The 13,795-nt window shown below is 47.0% G+C and overlaps 1 protein-coding gene across 2 annotated transcripts in view; it reads left to right on the top strand.

The window, feature by feature from the left end:
* Window positions 1-909: 909 nt before the first annotated feature.
* Window positions 910-13,795, top strand: part of Ap2a2 (adaptor related protein complex 2 subunit alpha 2) — a 72,939-nt gene continuing 60,053 nt past the window's right edge. The window contains exon 1 of one of the 2 annotated variants that reach the window (XM_021217995.2): window positions 910-1,107. In XM_021217995.2, the coding sequence (XP_021073654.1) occupies window positions 1,041-1,107 (67 nt within the window). In that variant the 5' untranslated portion in view covers window positions 910-1,040. The remainder of the gene's footprint in view (window positions 1,108-13,795) is intronic. The other variant, XM_021218696.2, reaches the window with a different exon arrangement.

The raw sequence follows: 13,795 nt of genomic DNA on the forward strand, positions 1-13,795 counted from the left end.
CGATTCATAGGACGGTCGTGCCTCTTCCCTCTCTTGGCTAGGCTCCACCACAACTGTCTAAAAGCATGAGAAGGAACAGAGTTGTGCCTGGTGGGTCTGGATCATGATAACCACCTTAGGTGGGAAGCTTCCTCTTCACAGAAGAGAGCTAGGGAAGAGCCAACAAGATCTCCACTTCCTGGAGTGTTAGACCCATCCCGCTCCTGCAAAATGGGTCCATAGGAAGGATCCAATGGGGCCACCTTGCTAGAGAGGGGAACAGGGGAGCAGAAGCAATAAGCAAAAGGGCCCGGATGGATGCTGAGAGGTACTCCAGACAACAGTCACCTCGGCAAGGGTGGTCTGGTCAGTCTATCTTCGGGCCTCAGTTTCCCCATTTGTAAGGGAAGTAGGAACCTGGAGTAGCGCTTCCTTTTGTCCCAGTTTAGAGGCTTGTAAACGCCTCTCACTCCGGTTCCGCGTCGGTGGCCCGGGGTAGTAGGTCAGTCCAACTGCCAGGGCGCTGGGGCCGGTTTGCACAGGCAAAGGTTGACCGCTGTAGGTGCTAGTGAAGCTCGCTCCTCCCCTAAACCCCCGTGTGACACTGGGTTGATCCGGCACTGGTGTCAGTGTCCCTGTCTAGGTAAAGCCGGGCTCACCCTTGAGAGCGAGATCGGGGCTACTCCGGTATACATTGGAAGGATCCTTCACCAGGCGGTGATAACAGGAGGCGTAGCGCCTGCGCGCTCCGCACAGCTCGGGTTCTCCAAGCCATAATCCAGCTCTATCCCGCGCCACGCCCCCATCCCCCTCGTCCCCCCCCCCCGCCCCCAGCACCGCGAGAATGCGCACGCTCTCTTGCACCGCCCGTCGCCAGGCGCGAGGCTCAGCGTGCGCGCCGGCGCGTGCGTCGTGCGTGCTCGCGCGCGCAGCCCAGCGAGCGGCGCTCGGGGGCCCGAGGCGGCTGAGGCTAGGCGGCTCCGCGCTCCAGGGCTCTTCGGCGTGACGGCCGCACCCGTACTGTTCTAGCCTGCCGCCGAGGCCTCTCCCCGAGCGCAAAGATGCCGGCCGTATCCAAGGGGGACGGGATGCGAGGCCTAGCGGTCTTCATCTCCGACATCCGCAACTGTAAGTGCCAGACGCCGGGCGGGCCTGAGCGGGGGCGCGGCCGGGAGTCCGCAGGTGCGGCTGGGGGTCTGGGGGGTTCGACCGGAACGGGGAGAGGGGTGTGGGCCGGTGCGCGGGTCGGCTCCGGCCTGGGAAGGAGGGTTGTGGGGTGCAGATCGTGCCGTGGGGCGAGGGTCCCGCGCGGGCGCTTAGGGTGCAGAGCGCGCGTCCTGGGTGCACATCTGGCGGGAGTTGGTTGCCTCCTGCGGGGGGACCAGACTGGGGTGATGGTAGTGGTGTCCCAAGTCTTGACCCGACGATGAGGTGTAGAGTGAAGAAGATTCGTGCCGGTGAGTGGGGCAGGGTCCTGGTGGTGCAAATCTGGCAGTGGGGTTGGGGTAGGAGCAGATATGTTAGGCAGAGATCTGGGATGCGGACCCCTGGTAGAGTGGTTGCATGAATGGGTTTGGACAGCTGGAGATTGCCTGTGGGTGTTCAGACTGAGGTGCGGGGCTTAGGTGTCTTGAGGTCTAGGTGTAGCGATGGGAGTACGGTGCGCGGTGGGGAGTCTGTGGGGTTTGTGGCACAGTCGAGGGGTTTCCGGCCCTAGACGCCCCTCCCCAGCATGATGTCATCTTGGTCTTTCTAGTAATGGAGCCTTTAACCCAGCCTTTTCCAAAACAGCGTGGATTTTCTCTTTGGGCGGGGATAGGGACACTATACGTCTCTCGGACCTGATTCAGGCGGCATGTTGGGCGATGATTAGATCTCACCCACTGCGATTAAAGTGACTCATTCCCCCAGGGAACCGGGAGCAGCCGGGTGTGGATGCTGGAAGCTGCGCCTGCTTCTCCGCTGAGCAGTTCTGTAGCCAGTGTCCCCTGGGTGGAAAAAAAAATCTGCTCAAAGTGAAATGGGTCGGAAGGTTAAAGGTCAGGCAGGGCGGGTGCCCAGGACTTTGGCTTACAGAAACTTCTGAGGGTTATCATACGCCCCCTTACTGACGAGAAGAAAAGCCATTTTCCTGTCAGTTTATTTTTTTCTTGGTATCCAGCAAATAGCTGACTCCATGATTTTTGTTACTTTAGAGATTAATATGCTTCCTGAGGAATTTTGCCCAGTGTGTCGTCACACTAACACTTGAATTTATACTGTATTCCCTAAGACTGTATGCAGGACCCCAGCTTGCCTGGGTCTGTAGGACTCTGGAAGAGGTAGATTTCTGTCCCTCCCTGCTCTGCAAAGATACAGGCATCCTTGGATCAGGGCTTTCCAAAAATTTAGGCAATACATTCATAGTCATGATACATTTTGTTCTTTTCTTAAAATTTTTGTAAAAAAATTACATTTATAAGTATTTGTGTTATGTGTGTATGTGTATTCATCCATAAGCCATGGTGCCTGTGTTCTGGTCAGAGGACATCTCTCTCAGAAGTCTGTTTTCCCTTTTCATCATGTGGGTCTTCAGGTGTGGCAGCAAGTATCTTTATCCGCCTGAACCATTTCCCCAGCTCCGTCCTTCTGTTTTCTGAAGAGGGTTGCGTTTGTGCAGGACATTGAGAGTGAAAGCCAGTTTCTCACCCAACAGGTTACCACTTGTTAGACATGCCCTGTGTTTGATCAGAGGTGGTACATGGTAAGAACTTGGTAAATAACTTGCTGGCTGACTGGCAGAGAAGCCGTCTCTATCTTGGCATAGCTAGTCTTTGGGGGTGATTGATATCTGTTGTGGGGAGACAGTTCTGTGTCTTAGAGGATGTTTGGCAACACCAAGTGCCTCAGTTATAATAGTGGTCAATAGTTCCCCAAAGGTGTATGGAATGGACAAGACCATTCCTAGAGGAGCCGTTGGAAGACGGGGTATCTGGTATCTGGGCCTCTCTGGGAGCAGGTTTCTGTGTAACCTAGCCATTCTCTCAGAGTTCCTTCTTTCTCAGCTGTCAGGTCTCCCTCTTCTGTGAAGCAGGGTCCTCTGTGATGGTGTGATGTCTCTGCCAGGGGCGTCTTATGTCCTGCTGTACAGGAAGCACTAACGCAAGGGCCCTCTGTGCCTTGCTCTTCACTCCACCCGTCCGTGCCCCTCAGTGTCTGGCGTACAATATGTGCTCTGTGAGTGAGTCAGCTCCAAGCAAGACACAGACATTCTCACTTGAGCGGGGGACCAGAGCTGGTGTGAACATGATCCCTAGGCCATGGGGGGTGGGGAGTGTCACTGCTTTCGCTTTTCCCTAGTTTGTGGTTACTGTTTTCTCATGATGAGAGTGGCTGGTGGCTCTGTGGAGAGGGAGTCCTAGGTCAGTCCCTAGGGTGCAGTGCTGGATCCTGGCTCTGCTACCAGCCCTGTAGCTAGAAGCTGCCAGCCAGTGAGCCTTGGTTTTCAAGGGGTCGGCTATGAGCTTATGTGTCCTCAAAGTCTGTTTCAACGACATTTTTAAAATTCTGGTATCTCAGCCGCTGGGCGTGGTGGTGCACGCCTTTAATCCCAGCACTTGGGAGGCAGAGGCAGGCAGATTTCTGAGTTCGAGGCCAGCCTGGCCTACAAAGTGAGTTCCAGGACAGCCAGGGCTAGACAGAGAAATCCTGTCTCGAAAAACCAAAACAAACAAACAAACAAACAAAACCCTGGTATCTCTCTGAAGGCCTGTGTTGAATGAACACCAAGAGGGGAGGGGAGGGGGACAAAAGGATGTGTGAGCTGGGAGGATCTGCTTCTTGTTTGTACTTGGTTACAAGTTTACTCTCTTAGCATAGGCAGCCATGTCACGGGGCCTGCAGCTCTGCAACTCAGGTAATAGACAAATTCAGTCTCATAAAACTAGCATGTTCTTTCCTGGTCTGCTTCACCCAGGACCTGTGAATTTAGTAATACGATTTCATATGTCAGAGCCTTGTACATTCTTCTGTTTCTCTTGCCTTTATTTTTACTTAGGTGTATGTGTGTCTGCTTGTTTATATGTGTGTCATGTGCATGAGGTGTTGGGAGAGGCCAGAAGAAGGTATTGAATTTCCTAGAACAGAACTCACAGGTTGTTGTGATCTCCCCAGTATGGCTGGTAGGTGCTGGGAACAGAACCTGTGTCCTTTGCATAAGCAGCAAGTGTTCTCAACTGCTGGGCCATCTCAGCTTGTTTCTTTTTTCTTCTTTAAATAACAACACATGCATACATACACACTATAACATACATATGTACATACATACATAGAAACATACACAGTGTATGAATTTTTTGCCTGCATGTCTGAGTGTATGCCACATGTGTGCCTGGTGCCTGTGGAGGTCAGAAGAAGGCGTCAGATCCTTGGAACTGGAGTTATAGGTAGTTGTTAGTAACCATGTGAGTGCTAAGAATTGAACCTGCATCCTCTGCAGGAGCAGCCAGTGTTCTTAACTGCTGATTTGGGCTGGTAAGATGGCTCAGCTGGTAAGGGCACGAGCTGCCAAGCATGGTGACCTGAGTTCCATCCCTGGAAACCACATGGTGGAAGAGAACCAAATCGTTCTTTAACCTCTGCATGTACACTGTGTATGTTTGCTGTGGCACGTGTGCCCCACTGAATGCTAAAAATGAAAAAGAAAAGCTTTTGTTTTGTTTTTTTAGTCCAAGTTTTAAAATAATTTATTTTGAAATAATTCATAGGAAGTTGTGAAGAAATTGACAGGAAGGCCCTTGCTATCCTCCACTCCACCTTTCCTGATGTGGACATCCTTTGTAACTACGGAAAAGCTGACATTAGTACACCACTGGTATATTTTTCTTTTAAAGATTTATTTATTTATTTATTTATTTATTTATTTATTTAATGTCTGCACCATTGCTGTCTTCAGACACACCAGAAGAGGGCATCAGACCCCATTGCAGATGGTTGTGAGCCACCATGTGGTTGCTGGGAATTGAACTCAGGACCTTTGGAAGAGCAGTCAGTGCTCTTAACCACTGAGCCATCTCTCCAGCCCATCAGCCACTGGGGTATTTAGATTTTGTTACTTTGTTTGTTTATTTATTTACTTATTTTTTTGGTGCTGGAGATTGATCTCAAGACTTCGAGTATTTCAGCCCCTAGATGTCAGTAATTTTACTTGTAATCATGTGTATCTAAGTGTGTGTGTGTGTGTGTGTGTGTGATGCTGTGTGCTTTCAGTCTGCGTAGCTTCGCCTTGCTTCCACCTCTGTGAGAGACTGTTCTGCTCTCCATGCAGCTCCCTAGCATTAGCTCTCATAGCCACACCCACCGCCTCCCACCATGGCAACCGCTAATCTGCTCACCAGCTCTGTAATTTTGTGATCTCAGGGATGTCACATAAATGGAATTGTACAGCGTGTGACCTTTGGAGATTGGCTTTTTCACTCAGTGTGGTCCTTGACATCATGTAAGCTGTTGTCCCAACGAAACCAAAACCCTTCTGACATTGGGAGTTTGGAATCATTGTTGGCTTTTTCACAAGTGATGTCTACGAAGGAGAGCCATATAGAAATTTATTTAGCATGTCTTAATTGTTTTTTTCAGTGCTGAGGATGAGGCACACCCCCAGACAAGTGGCACTTGACTTTGTGAACTGCTGCTGACTTATCAGTAATCCGATATGATTGGGAATACCAGTGATCCCAACTAAGATGGTTTGGCCTGACAGGGGTTTTTGAGCTTATCAATATACATAAAAGCAATGCCCATTTCATGAAAATCTGGCTTTGATTTTTGATCTTTTACTGGGCTGTCTGTGGTATGATCCTTTCACAGTCCTGAGCAGGGGCAGCCAGTGCAGCTTCCCCTCAGTCCCTGCTCACCACAGTAAACAAGTGTGATTTTGCAGTGCGTTCTGCTCCTGAGCCTGAGGCTCTGGGTTAGTGTATTCAGTGCCTTTTCTAGTTTTTTTTCTTTTTTTCTTTTTTTAATTAATTAATTAATTAATTAATTAATTTTGAGACAGGGTTTCTCTGTATAGCCTTGGCTGTCCTGAAACTCACTTTGTAGATCAGGCTGGCCTTGAACTCAGAAATCTGCCTGCCTCTGCCTCCCGAGTGCTGGGATTAAAGTCGTGCGCCACCACGCCCGGCTTCAGTGCCTTTTCTGCTCAGTATTTTCACCTTGCTGTGGGTTTACTGAGCCTAGCTTCATTGCAAGTTGCAGAACATCTTTCTATACAATGCTGACTGAGCATATGGCATACTGAGAATTGACTGTACAACAGGCAGGACTGCAGCAAAAAGACAGAGGGTCCTTGTGACACTAGTCATTTTGCCATGGGTAGGAAATTGCCCAAATTGCTTTTTATCCCTGCGTGTGGAGCTGGGGTTTGGAGACAGTGTAGGCGCTTTTATCATGCTTGAATGCCTTCTACTTACTCATTGTAGGAACTCAAGTGGAGGAAGACAGGGGGTGGCCAAGTGATGCCCCTTATGCCCTAAGAGAAGAGTGCAGCTTGCTGTGCTCAGCTGGCAGGGTCTGCTGTGGCAGATGCCCCCTTTGAATTGTACTTTAGCATCATGAAAAATCTCAATTTATTTGTTCATAGGATCTTAGTTATGAGCCATAAATTAGACATTGAGAAATGGAACATAACAATTCGAATTCTGTTTAAGCTTCTATGTAAACATGAAGTTGGTACTTGATTATCCTTAATAATGGTAAAGATAAATTAGACCTGGTTTGTTGTTGAATATTTTTACTTATTTATTTAAAGATTTATTTATGTATTTTTTTTCAAGACAGGATTTCCCTATTTTGTACTTTATTTTCATTTTCTTCATTTGACTTACTTATGTAATTGATTCGTTTTTGAGACAGGGTTCTCTGTAACAGCCCTGGCTGTCCTGGGCTTTACTGGGGCCCCAGGTCACTTTGGAGACCAGGCTGGCCTTGAGCTCACAAGATCCACCTACATCTGTTTCCCTAATGTTTGGATTAAAGGCATGTGCTACTATGCCTGACCACCCCCTGTTTTAGTGAAAAAAATTTATTTTTAACTTGTATGAGATACTTATATGAGATGGGGGTCTCATACTGATGTCCAGGCTGATCTAGGACTTCCTGTGTTTGTTACCTTAGCCCTCTGAGTCCAATGGGAGCCATCATGCTTAGCATATTTATTAATTGATTAAGGTCTTCCTAGGAACCCCGGGCTGATGCTGTGGTCCTGAGATTATAGTCATATGCCATTATGCCTAAGTTTTTGTTGAATTTTAAAAAGAACCTTCAAAGTTAAAAGCCCCTAAAGTTCATTCACTGTCTCCTTTCCCAGTTGTCTCGTTGAGAAGGGCTGACTTTTTGAGAAGAATGCTTGTCTTGCACATTTCCTTTTGCAATCTTCTGCATAATTCATATTCTTTAGAAACCCATTTTGAAAACTTGTGATAGCATGGTGAGGGCTGAGGAAGGAAGCCTTCACCGCCGGCACCACTCTGTGCTGCACTGTTCTTTGGTTGGCACTTCTTCAGGAGATGCCCCAGCTCCACAGTACTTTCCCACCCTCAGGAAGGTGTTACACTGTTTCTTTTGTGACAAATTGGCTGTCCCATTGGGAGCATCTTCCCACATCAGTACCTAGCAGAAATCTCAATCCCTCCGCCCCCCACACCCCCAGTTGAGACTGTTTTACTGTGTATCCCAGGCTTGCCTTGAATTCTTGTGTAGTCCAGGTTAGCTTTGGAGTGCTAGAATTGCAGGTGTACATCATGCTTGGTACCTCTTTCCTCTTAGAATGATTCTCTGCTTTGGCAACTGCTTGAGGCAGGGTTCTTAGAAAGGCAGTTGCTGTGGGATTAAATGGCATTTCCTTGGCTCTTAAAAAAAAAACAAACCAAATGAGTCAGACTAGAAGGGCAGATGAGCATCTGCTGTAGAAATGGCTATTTTAAAGTTTTTTAAAATTTTATGTCTGTGAGTGTTTTATTTGCATATATGTTTGTATTCTGAACGCATGCCTGGTGCCTGAGGTCAGGGGGTGTTGGATTCCATGCAGCTCTGAACGGGATGGCTATTTGGGTGTTGGGAGTTGAACCCTGGGCCTTTGAAGGAAAAACAAGTGTTTTTTAACCATTGAACCATCTTCCCAACCCTGAAATGGTATTTTGAAGACAGTTTACAGAGTATGAAGAGTATGAGAAGAGCTGAAATAATGTGGTGTCAGCTCTGGAGCAGAAGGGCTGAGCTCCGGTGGACCTCGCCTGTGGCAGCTTCTGGGGCATGAGGCCTCCCTTGAGCTCACACGTCAGGATTTATAAGGTTCAAAAAGCAAAGGAACTTTTGTTAATCTGTAGTAAATTAGTCAGAAATCTTGGTTGGGCCTAGACTGCCAGATAGTTCAGAAGGCTGAGGTACTTGCTGCCAAGACTAATAGCCAGAGTTTGATCTCTGGGATCCTCACGATGGAAAGAAAGAACCAGTTCCCTCAAGTTGTCCTTTGACCTCCATACTGTACGATGGCACACATGTACACACTCTCTCTCACACACACATAAGTAAATGTAATTCAACAAGAAGAAAAAACAAAAATCACACTAGGCTGAAGCTGTGCATGGCATTGTAAGCCTTTAATTCCAGAGGCAGGGGGACTGTGTGTTTGATGTCAGCTTGGGTTTCACAGTGAAATGCCATCACAAAGAAAAAAACCCTCCTGAGTCTGAAAACAAACCGCACAGTGGACTGGCACTGCCACTGGGATGGACGGATGGCTCTTCTTGCTTGATAGATTTCTCCGCTATGGAGGTGGAGTGGGGCCCATACCCTGCCTGATGTACTTCTCTGATTGGAGGTGGGCCATCCTACAGGAGACCTTGAGAAATAATAGAGATACAGAAGGTCTTTGGACACCAAAACCAGCAATTCCAAGGTAACTTTGGAAGACTGTGTACTTGGGTGTGGCCTTGCCTAACAAGCATTCTTTCCAAGTAGAAGTGCAGCCCCTGCCTGATTGCAGGTTAATACAATTTGGAATGTCCCCCTCCCACCCTCTCCTTTGGTCAACAGTGAGTGGCATGAAGCCTGGTACTAGGCCTAATATGGAAGCTATAGGAGCTACAAAGTTGGATGGCCTCTTCCAGCTTCTGTATGTAAAAGCTAAATAAAAATCTCCTCAGTTAAAAAGAAATGCAGATTGAAAGGCATTCACTTAAAACACAAGTGAGCAAGGTAGGTGTTTTATACACCTACAATCTCAGCAGAGGCTGAGACAGGAGGATTGTCAATTCCAGGCCTTTCTGGACTACAGGAGGACACCGTGTTTTAAACCAAGCCAAAGAACAAAACAAAATGGATGGATTTTACTAAATCATAGGATACTTTACGCTCAGATTAAAAAACTGAATAAGGGTTTGCTTTCTAAACTTCCCTGACCATGTGGAGGCTGACAAAGGCTGACATGTCTGAAGAACAGTACCACATGTGCAGTTCTACTCTGGTGCCTAGGATTAATTGGGTGTTCCTGTGCTGAGACGAGGACGGGGCAGGGTTTCATAATTAGCCCTGGCATCGTGTGGATGTGGCCTCGTTAAGCTTGGCCAAGATGCACAAAATAGATAGTTTGTGTGTAGACGACAATTTCACTGAGAAATAGTGTCCCATACACAGAACGTAGACCAAGAGTGTGTGGGGCCTGAGGTCACAAAGTCACTGTTGCTGTGACCCTCCAGGGAACTAGGTGGAGAAGGGTGTTACTCCTGGCCACACTGTGGAATCTGCAGCCACGAATTCCCTAGACAACCTCATCCCTTTCCCTTTAGTATTGTCAGAGAGGAAGAGCTAGGGAATTGGAAGTGGGAATAAGGGTAGGTTAGACCTGAAGGGCTTCTGTGGGTGGAGCAGAGGGGACAGAGCTGTGCTATGCTGTGCTGGTGGAGAGCTAGTCTGTTCTACTTGCAGGTTTTGTTGTTTTTTGAGACAGGGTTTCTCTTTATTATGAAAATCTTTTAAAATGATAAAAATATGAGTAGTTTTGAGGATTTCTGGTTTATATTTTTTATAGTTCAAAATATAATGCGGAGACTGGGTGGGTAGTGTTTAATCTCAGGATTTAGGAGGCAGAGGCAGTTGGATCTCTGAATTTGAGACCAGCTTGGGCTACAGCCAGGACAGCCATTCTACATAATAATAGAGAGACCCTGTCTCAGAAATCCAAACCAAACAGCAACAAAAAGCAAGCAAGTAAGCAAATACATGTCTGAAGCTCAGTATTGAGGTACATGCCTGTACCCCAGCACTTGGGGAGCAGAGGCAGGAGGATCAGGCTAATCTTGGCTACATAGCAAGTTTGAAGCTAGCCTTAGATTACTTGAGAACCTTTTTTTTTTTTTTAAAGATTTATTTATTTATTTATTTTATGTATATGAGTACATATGTGAGCCTTCATGTGGTTGTTGGGAATTGAACTTTAGGACCTCTGCTCGCTCTGGCCCAAAGATTTATTTATTATTATAAATAAGTACACTGTAGCTGTCTTCAGCTACTCCAGAAGAGGGAGTCAGATCTCATTATGGGTGGTTGTGAGCTACCATGTGGTTGTTGGGATTTGAACTCAGGACCTTCAGAAGAGCAGTTAGTGCTCTTAACCACTGAGCCATCTCACCAGCCCCACTTGAGAACCTTCTAAAACAAAAAGAAAAACAAGCAAAATAAACCGTAACAGTCTTCCCCAAAACAATAACAAAAACCAGTTCAATAGCTTTTTTATTTTTATTTTTGGTGGAGGTGGTTTTTGCTGGTCACAGTACCAACAAATCAGAGCCTTGTTTTGAATCCCATTGTGCCTGTAGACATTTGAAAGTCTTCGACCAGTTCAAAGTTTATTGGTTCTGTAGCTGGGAAGACAGAGGCACCCCACCCTGTTGATGACATTCAGTCAGTTCTCCATGTTAAGCTTTCGTTGCCACATTTAACTGTACCCTGAATTGCCCCTGCACAGAGTAGCAAACCCCTCTCTCCTAGGAGCTGAGAGTGCAGCTGGAGGGAGCTACAGGCTAAATAGCCCACCAGGGAGTACCAGGTCCTTCTGCCCCTGAGGCTGACTCAGCCTCTGAAACTGGCATTCACTTTTTTTTTAAAATTAAGTTATTTATTTACTTTACATCTAGATTGAAGCTTCCCCTCTCTCCTCTCCTCCCAGGCCCTCCGCCTCCCTCCCTCCTTCCCTTCTCAGAAAAGAGAGGCCTCTCATGGATATCAACCAGCCTTGGCATATTAAGTTGCTGTAAGATTAGTCGCATCTTCTATTGAGGCTAGACAAGGGAAAGGGATCCAAAGGCAGGCAGTGTAGTCAGAGACGCCCCTGCTCCCACGTCAGGAGTCCCACTGGGAGACCCAGCTGTGCAACTTACAGGTCTGTCCCATGCTCTCTGGCTGGTCCTATGGGCTGTTGATTCTTTAGGCTTTCTTGTGGTGTCCTTGAGCCCTGTGGCTCCTCTTCCACAGGATTCCCCAAGCTCTACTCAATGTTTGGCTGTGGGTCTTTGCATCAGTTTCCATCAGTTACTGTGTGAAGCGTCTCTGATGACAGTTACGCTAGGTTCCTGTCTGCAAGGATAGCAGAATATTGTCAATAGTGTCAGGGGTAGGGTCCTTCTCATGGCATGGATCTCAAGCTGGGCCAGTCCTTGGTTGACCCTTCCCTCATTCTCCATTTTTTTTTTTTTTACCCTTGCATATCTTGTAGGCAGGACAAATTGTCTAAGGCTTTGTAGCTGGGTTGGTGTCTCAATCCCTATATTGGAAGTCTTGGCTAATTACAGGAGATGGTCTGTGCAGACTCTATAGTCCCCATTGCTAGGAGTCTTAGATTCCTGGGATCACCCTCATAGATTCCTGGGAGTTTCCATTGTTCTAGGTTTCTAGTTCATCCCAGAGATGCCCTCCAACCAATCCAGTTTTCTCTCCTAGTACTTATCCCTTTCATCCTCCTTTGTCTCATCCCCCTCTTCCCATCTCCACCTCTCCCCCCCCCCCCCAGGGCACCTCGGCATTTCCTCTCCCCCTTAGCTGTGTGCCCTCTGTCTCTCCTGTGTCTCCCCCCCCCCCCCAGTCCTCTCCTTCTATCTATCCCATTTTTTGGTTTGAGATCAGGCATTTAGTAGGTAGCTCTGGAAGTCCTGGAGACCAGGCTGCCCTGGGATTCTCTGGGATTGAAGGTGTGCACCCCCATGTGCACCCCCCATGCCTGGCTTTTGATGCTGACGTTCTTGTCATTGCTGTCGTTGTGGTGGGAGGTGTGGATCCAGCTTTGCACGCTGTTCTCTTGATACTCTCTGATTTACTGCACACCTAATTCAATAGGTTTACTATTTTTTAAGTAAGTAATCTAGAAAACAAGCAGAACATGGAGGTGTGCTCTTAGAGTCACAGCGCTCTGGAGGCCGAGGCAGGAGGATAGTGTGTTTGAGGTGAGACATTGCACAGCTGTTCCCTTCTTTTTCCTTTGCTACACTTTCATTTTTATTCTTTTAGCTTTGCTTGGGTGGAAGCTGGAACTGTGGAATCCAGAGGCAAATCCCTGTATTACTATATAGTAAATTCCAGGTGATTTTTCTTTCAAAGCAAGAGCATATATATCCAGATTGGCCTTGATCATCCTGTCTCAGCCTCCTAAGTTCTGGGGTTCCAGATGCTACCACATCTGATTGGTGTTGCTGGGGGGTGGTGGGGGTGCTGCTGCTGCTGCTGCTGCTGCTTCCTCTTCTTCCTTCTCTTCCTCTTCTTTTTCCTCCTCTTCTTCCTCCTCCTTGTTTTTAAAGGTAAGGTTTCACTTTATAGACTAGGCTGCTGGCCCTGAACTTAGAGATCTACCTATTTCTTCCTCCTGAGTGCTGGAATAAAGTTTCCTTTGTTATGATTTTGTACAACACCATCCTTGAAGGGTATTCTAAGGGTGTATATTATCAGATTTCTTTTATTTATCTATTTATTTTTTTCTAGATTGTATGTGTGCATGGGCACTGGATGGCATTTTTAAAAATTGTAATGTAAAAATTTATTTAATACCAACATTAAATAAATATATAAAATTATTATTATTATTTTTGTTTTTCAAGACAGAGTTTCTCTGTGTAGCCTTGGCTGTCCTGGAACTAAGTCTGTAGACCAGGCTGGCCTCGAACTTACAGAAATCTGCCTGCCTCTCCCTCATGAATATTGGGATTAAAGGCATGAGCCACCACTGCCCGACCACAAAATTATTTTATTTTTTTTGGATTTTGAGACAAGGTTTCTTTAATTAGCCCTGGATGTTCTGGAACTTGCTGTATAGACCAGGCAGGCTTGAAACTCACAGGTCTGATGCCTTTGCCTCTTGAGTGCTGGGATTAAAGGTGTGCACTACCACACTCATCTAAAATTAATTCTTTGGCATAGGTTACACTATGTAACCCCTACTGGCCTGGAACTATCAATGTAGACCAGGTTAGCTTTACATAGAGATTTGCTTGGATTAAAGCTGTGGGCCCATACCTGTCCTAGATCTACCATGACACCATCCTGCCCTGTTACCTTACACCCTGAAATCAGGCCCTCGTCAGATACCTGACCTTTTGAGTATGGATGCCCCTGTTTTGTTTGCTTGTTTGTTTTGTTTGTTTTTGGAGGGAGGGTTTCTCTGTGTAGCCCTAGCTGTCCTGGAATTCACTCTGTAGACCAGGTTGGCCTTCAACTCAGAGAACCACCTGCACCTCTCCTGGGACTAAAGCCATACGATGCTACTGCCTAGATGATGACCCAGCCTTTTTTTTTT

The sequence above is a fragment of the Mus pahari genome, chromosome 1 (assembly GCF_900095145.1).
Source record: "Mus pahari chromosome 1, PAHARI_EIJ_v1.1, whole genome shotgun sequence".
NCBI classification, from domain to species: Eukaryota; Metazoa; Chordata; class Mammalia; order Rodentia; family Muridae; genus Mus; species Mus pahari.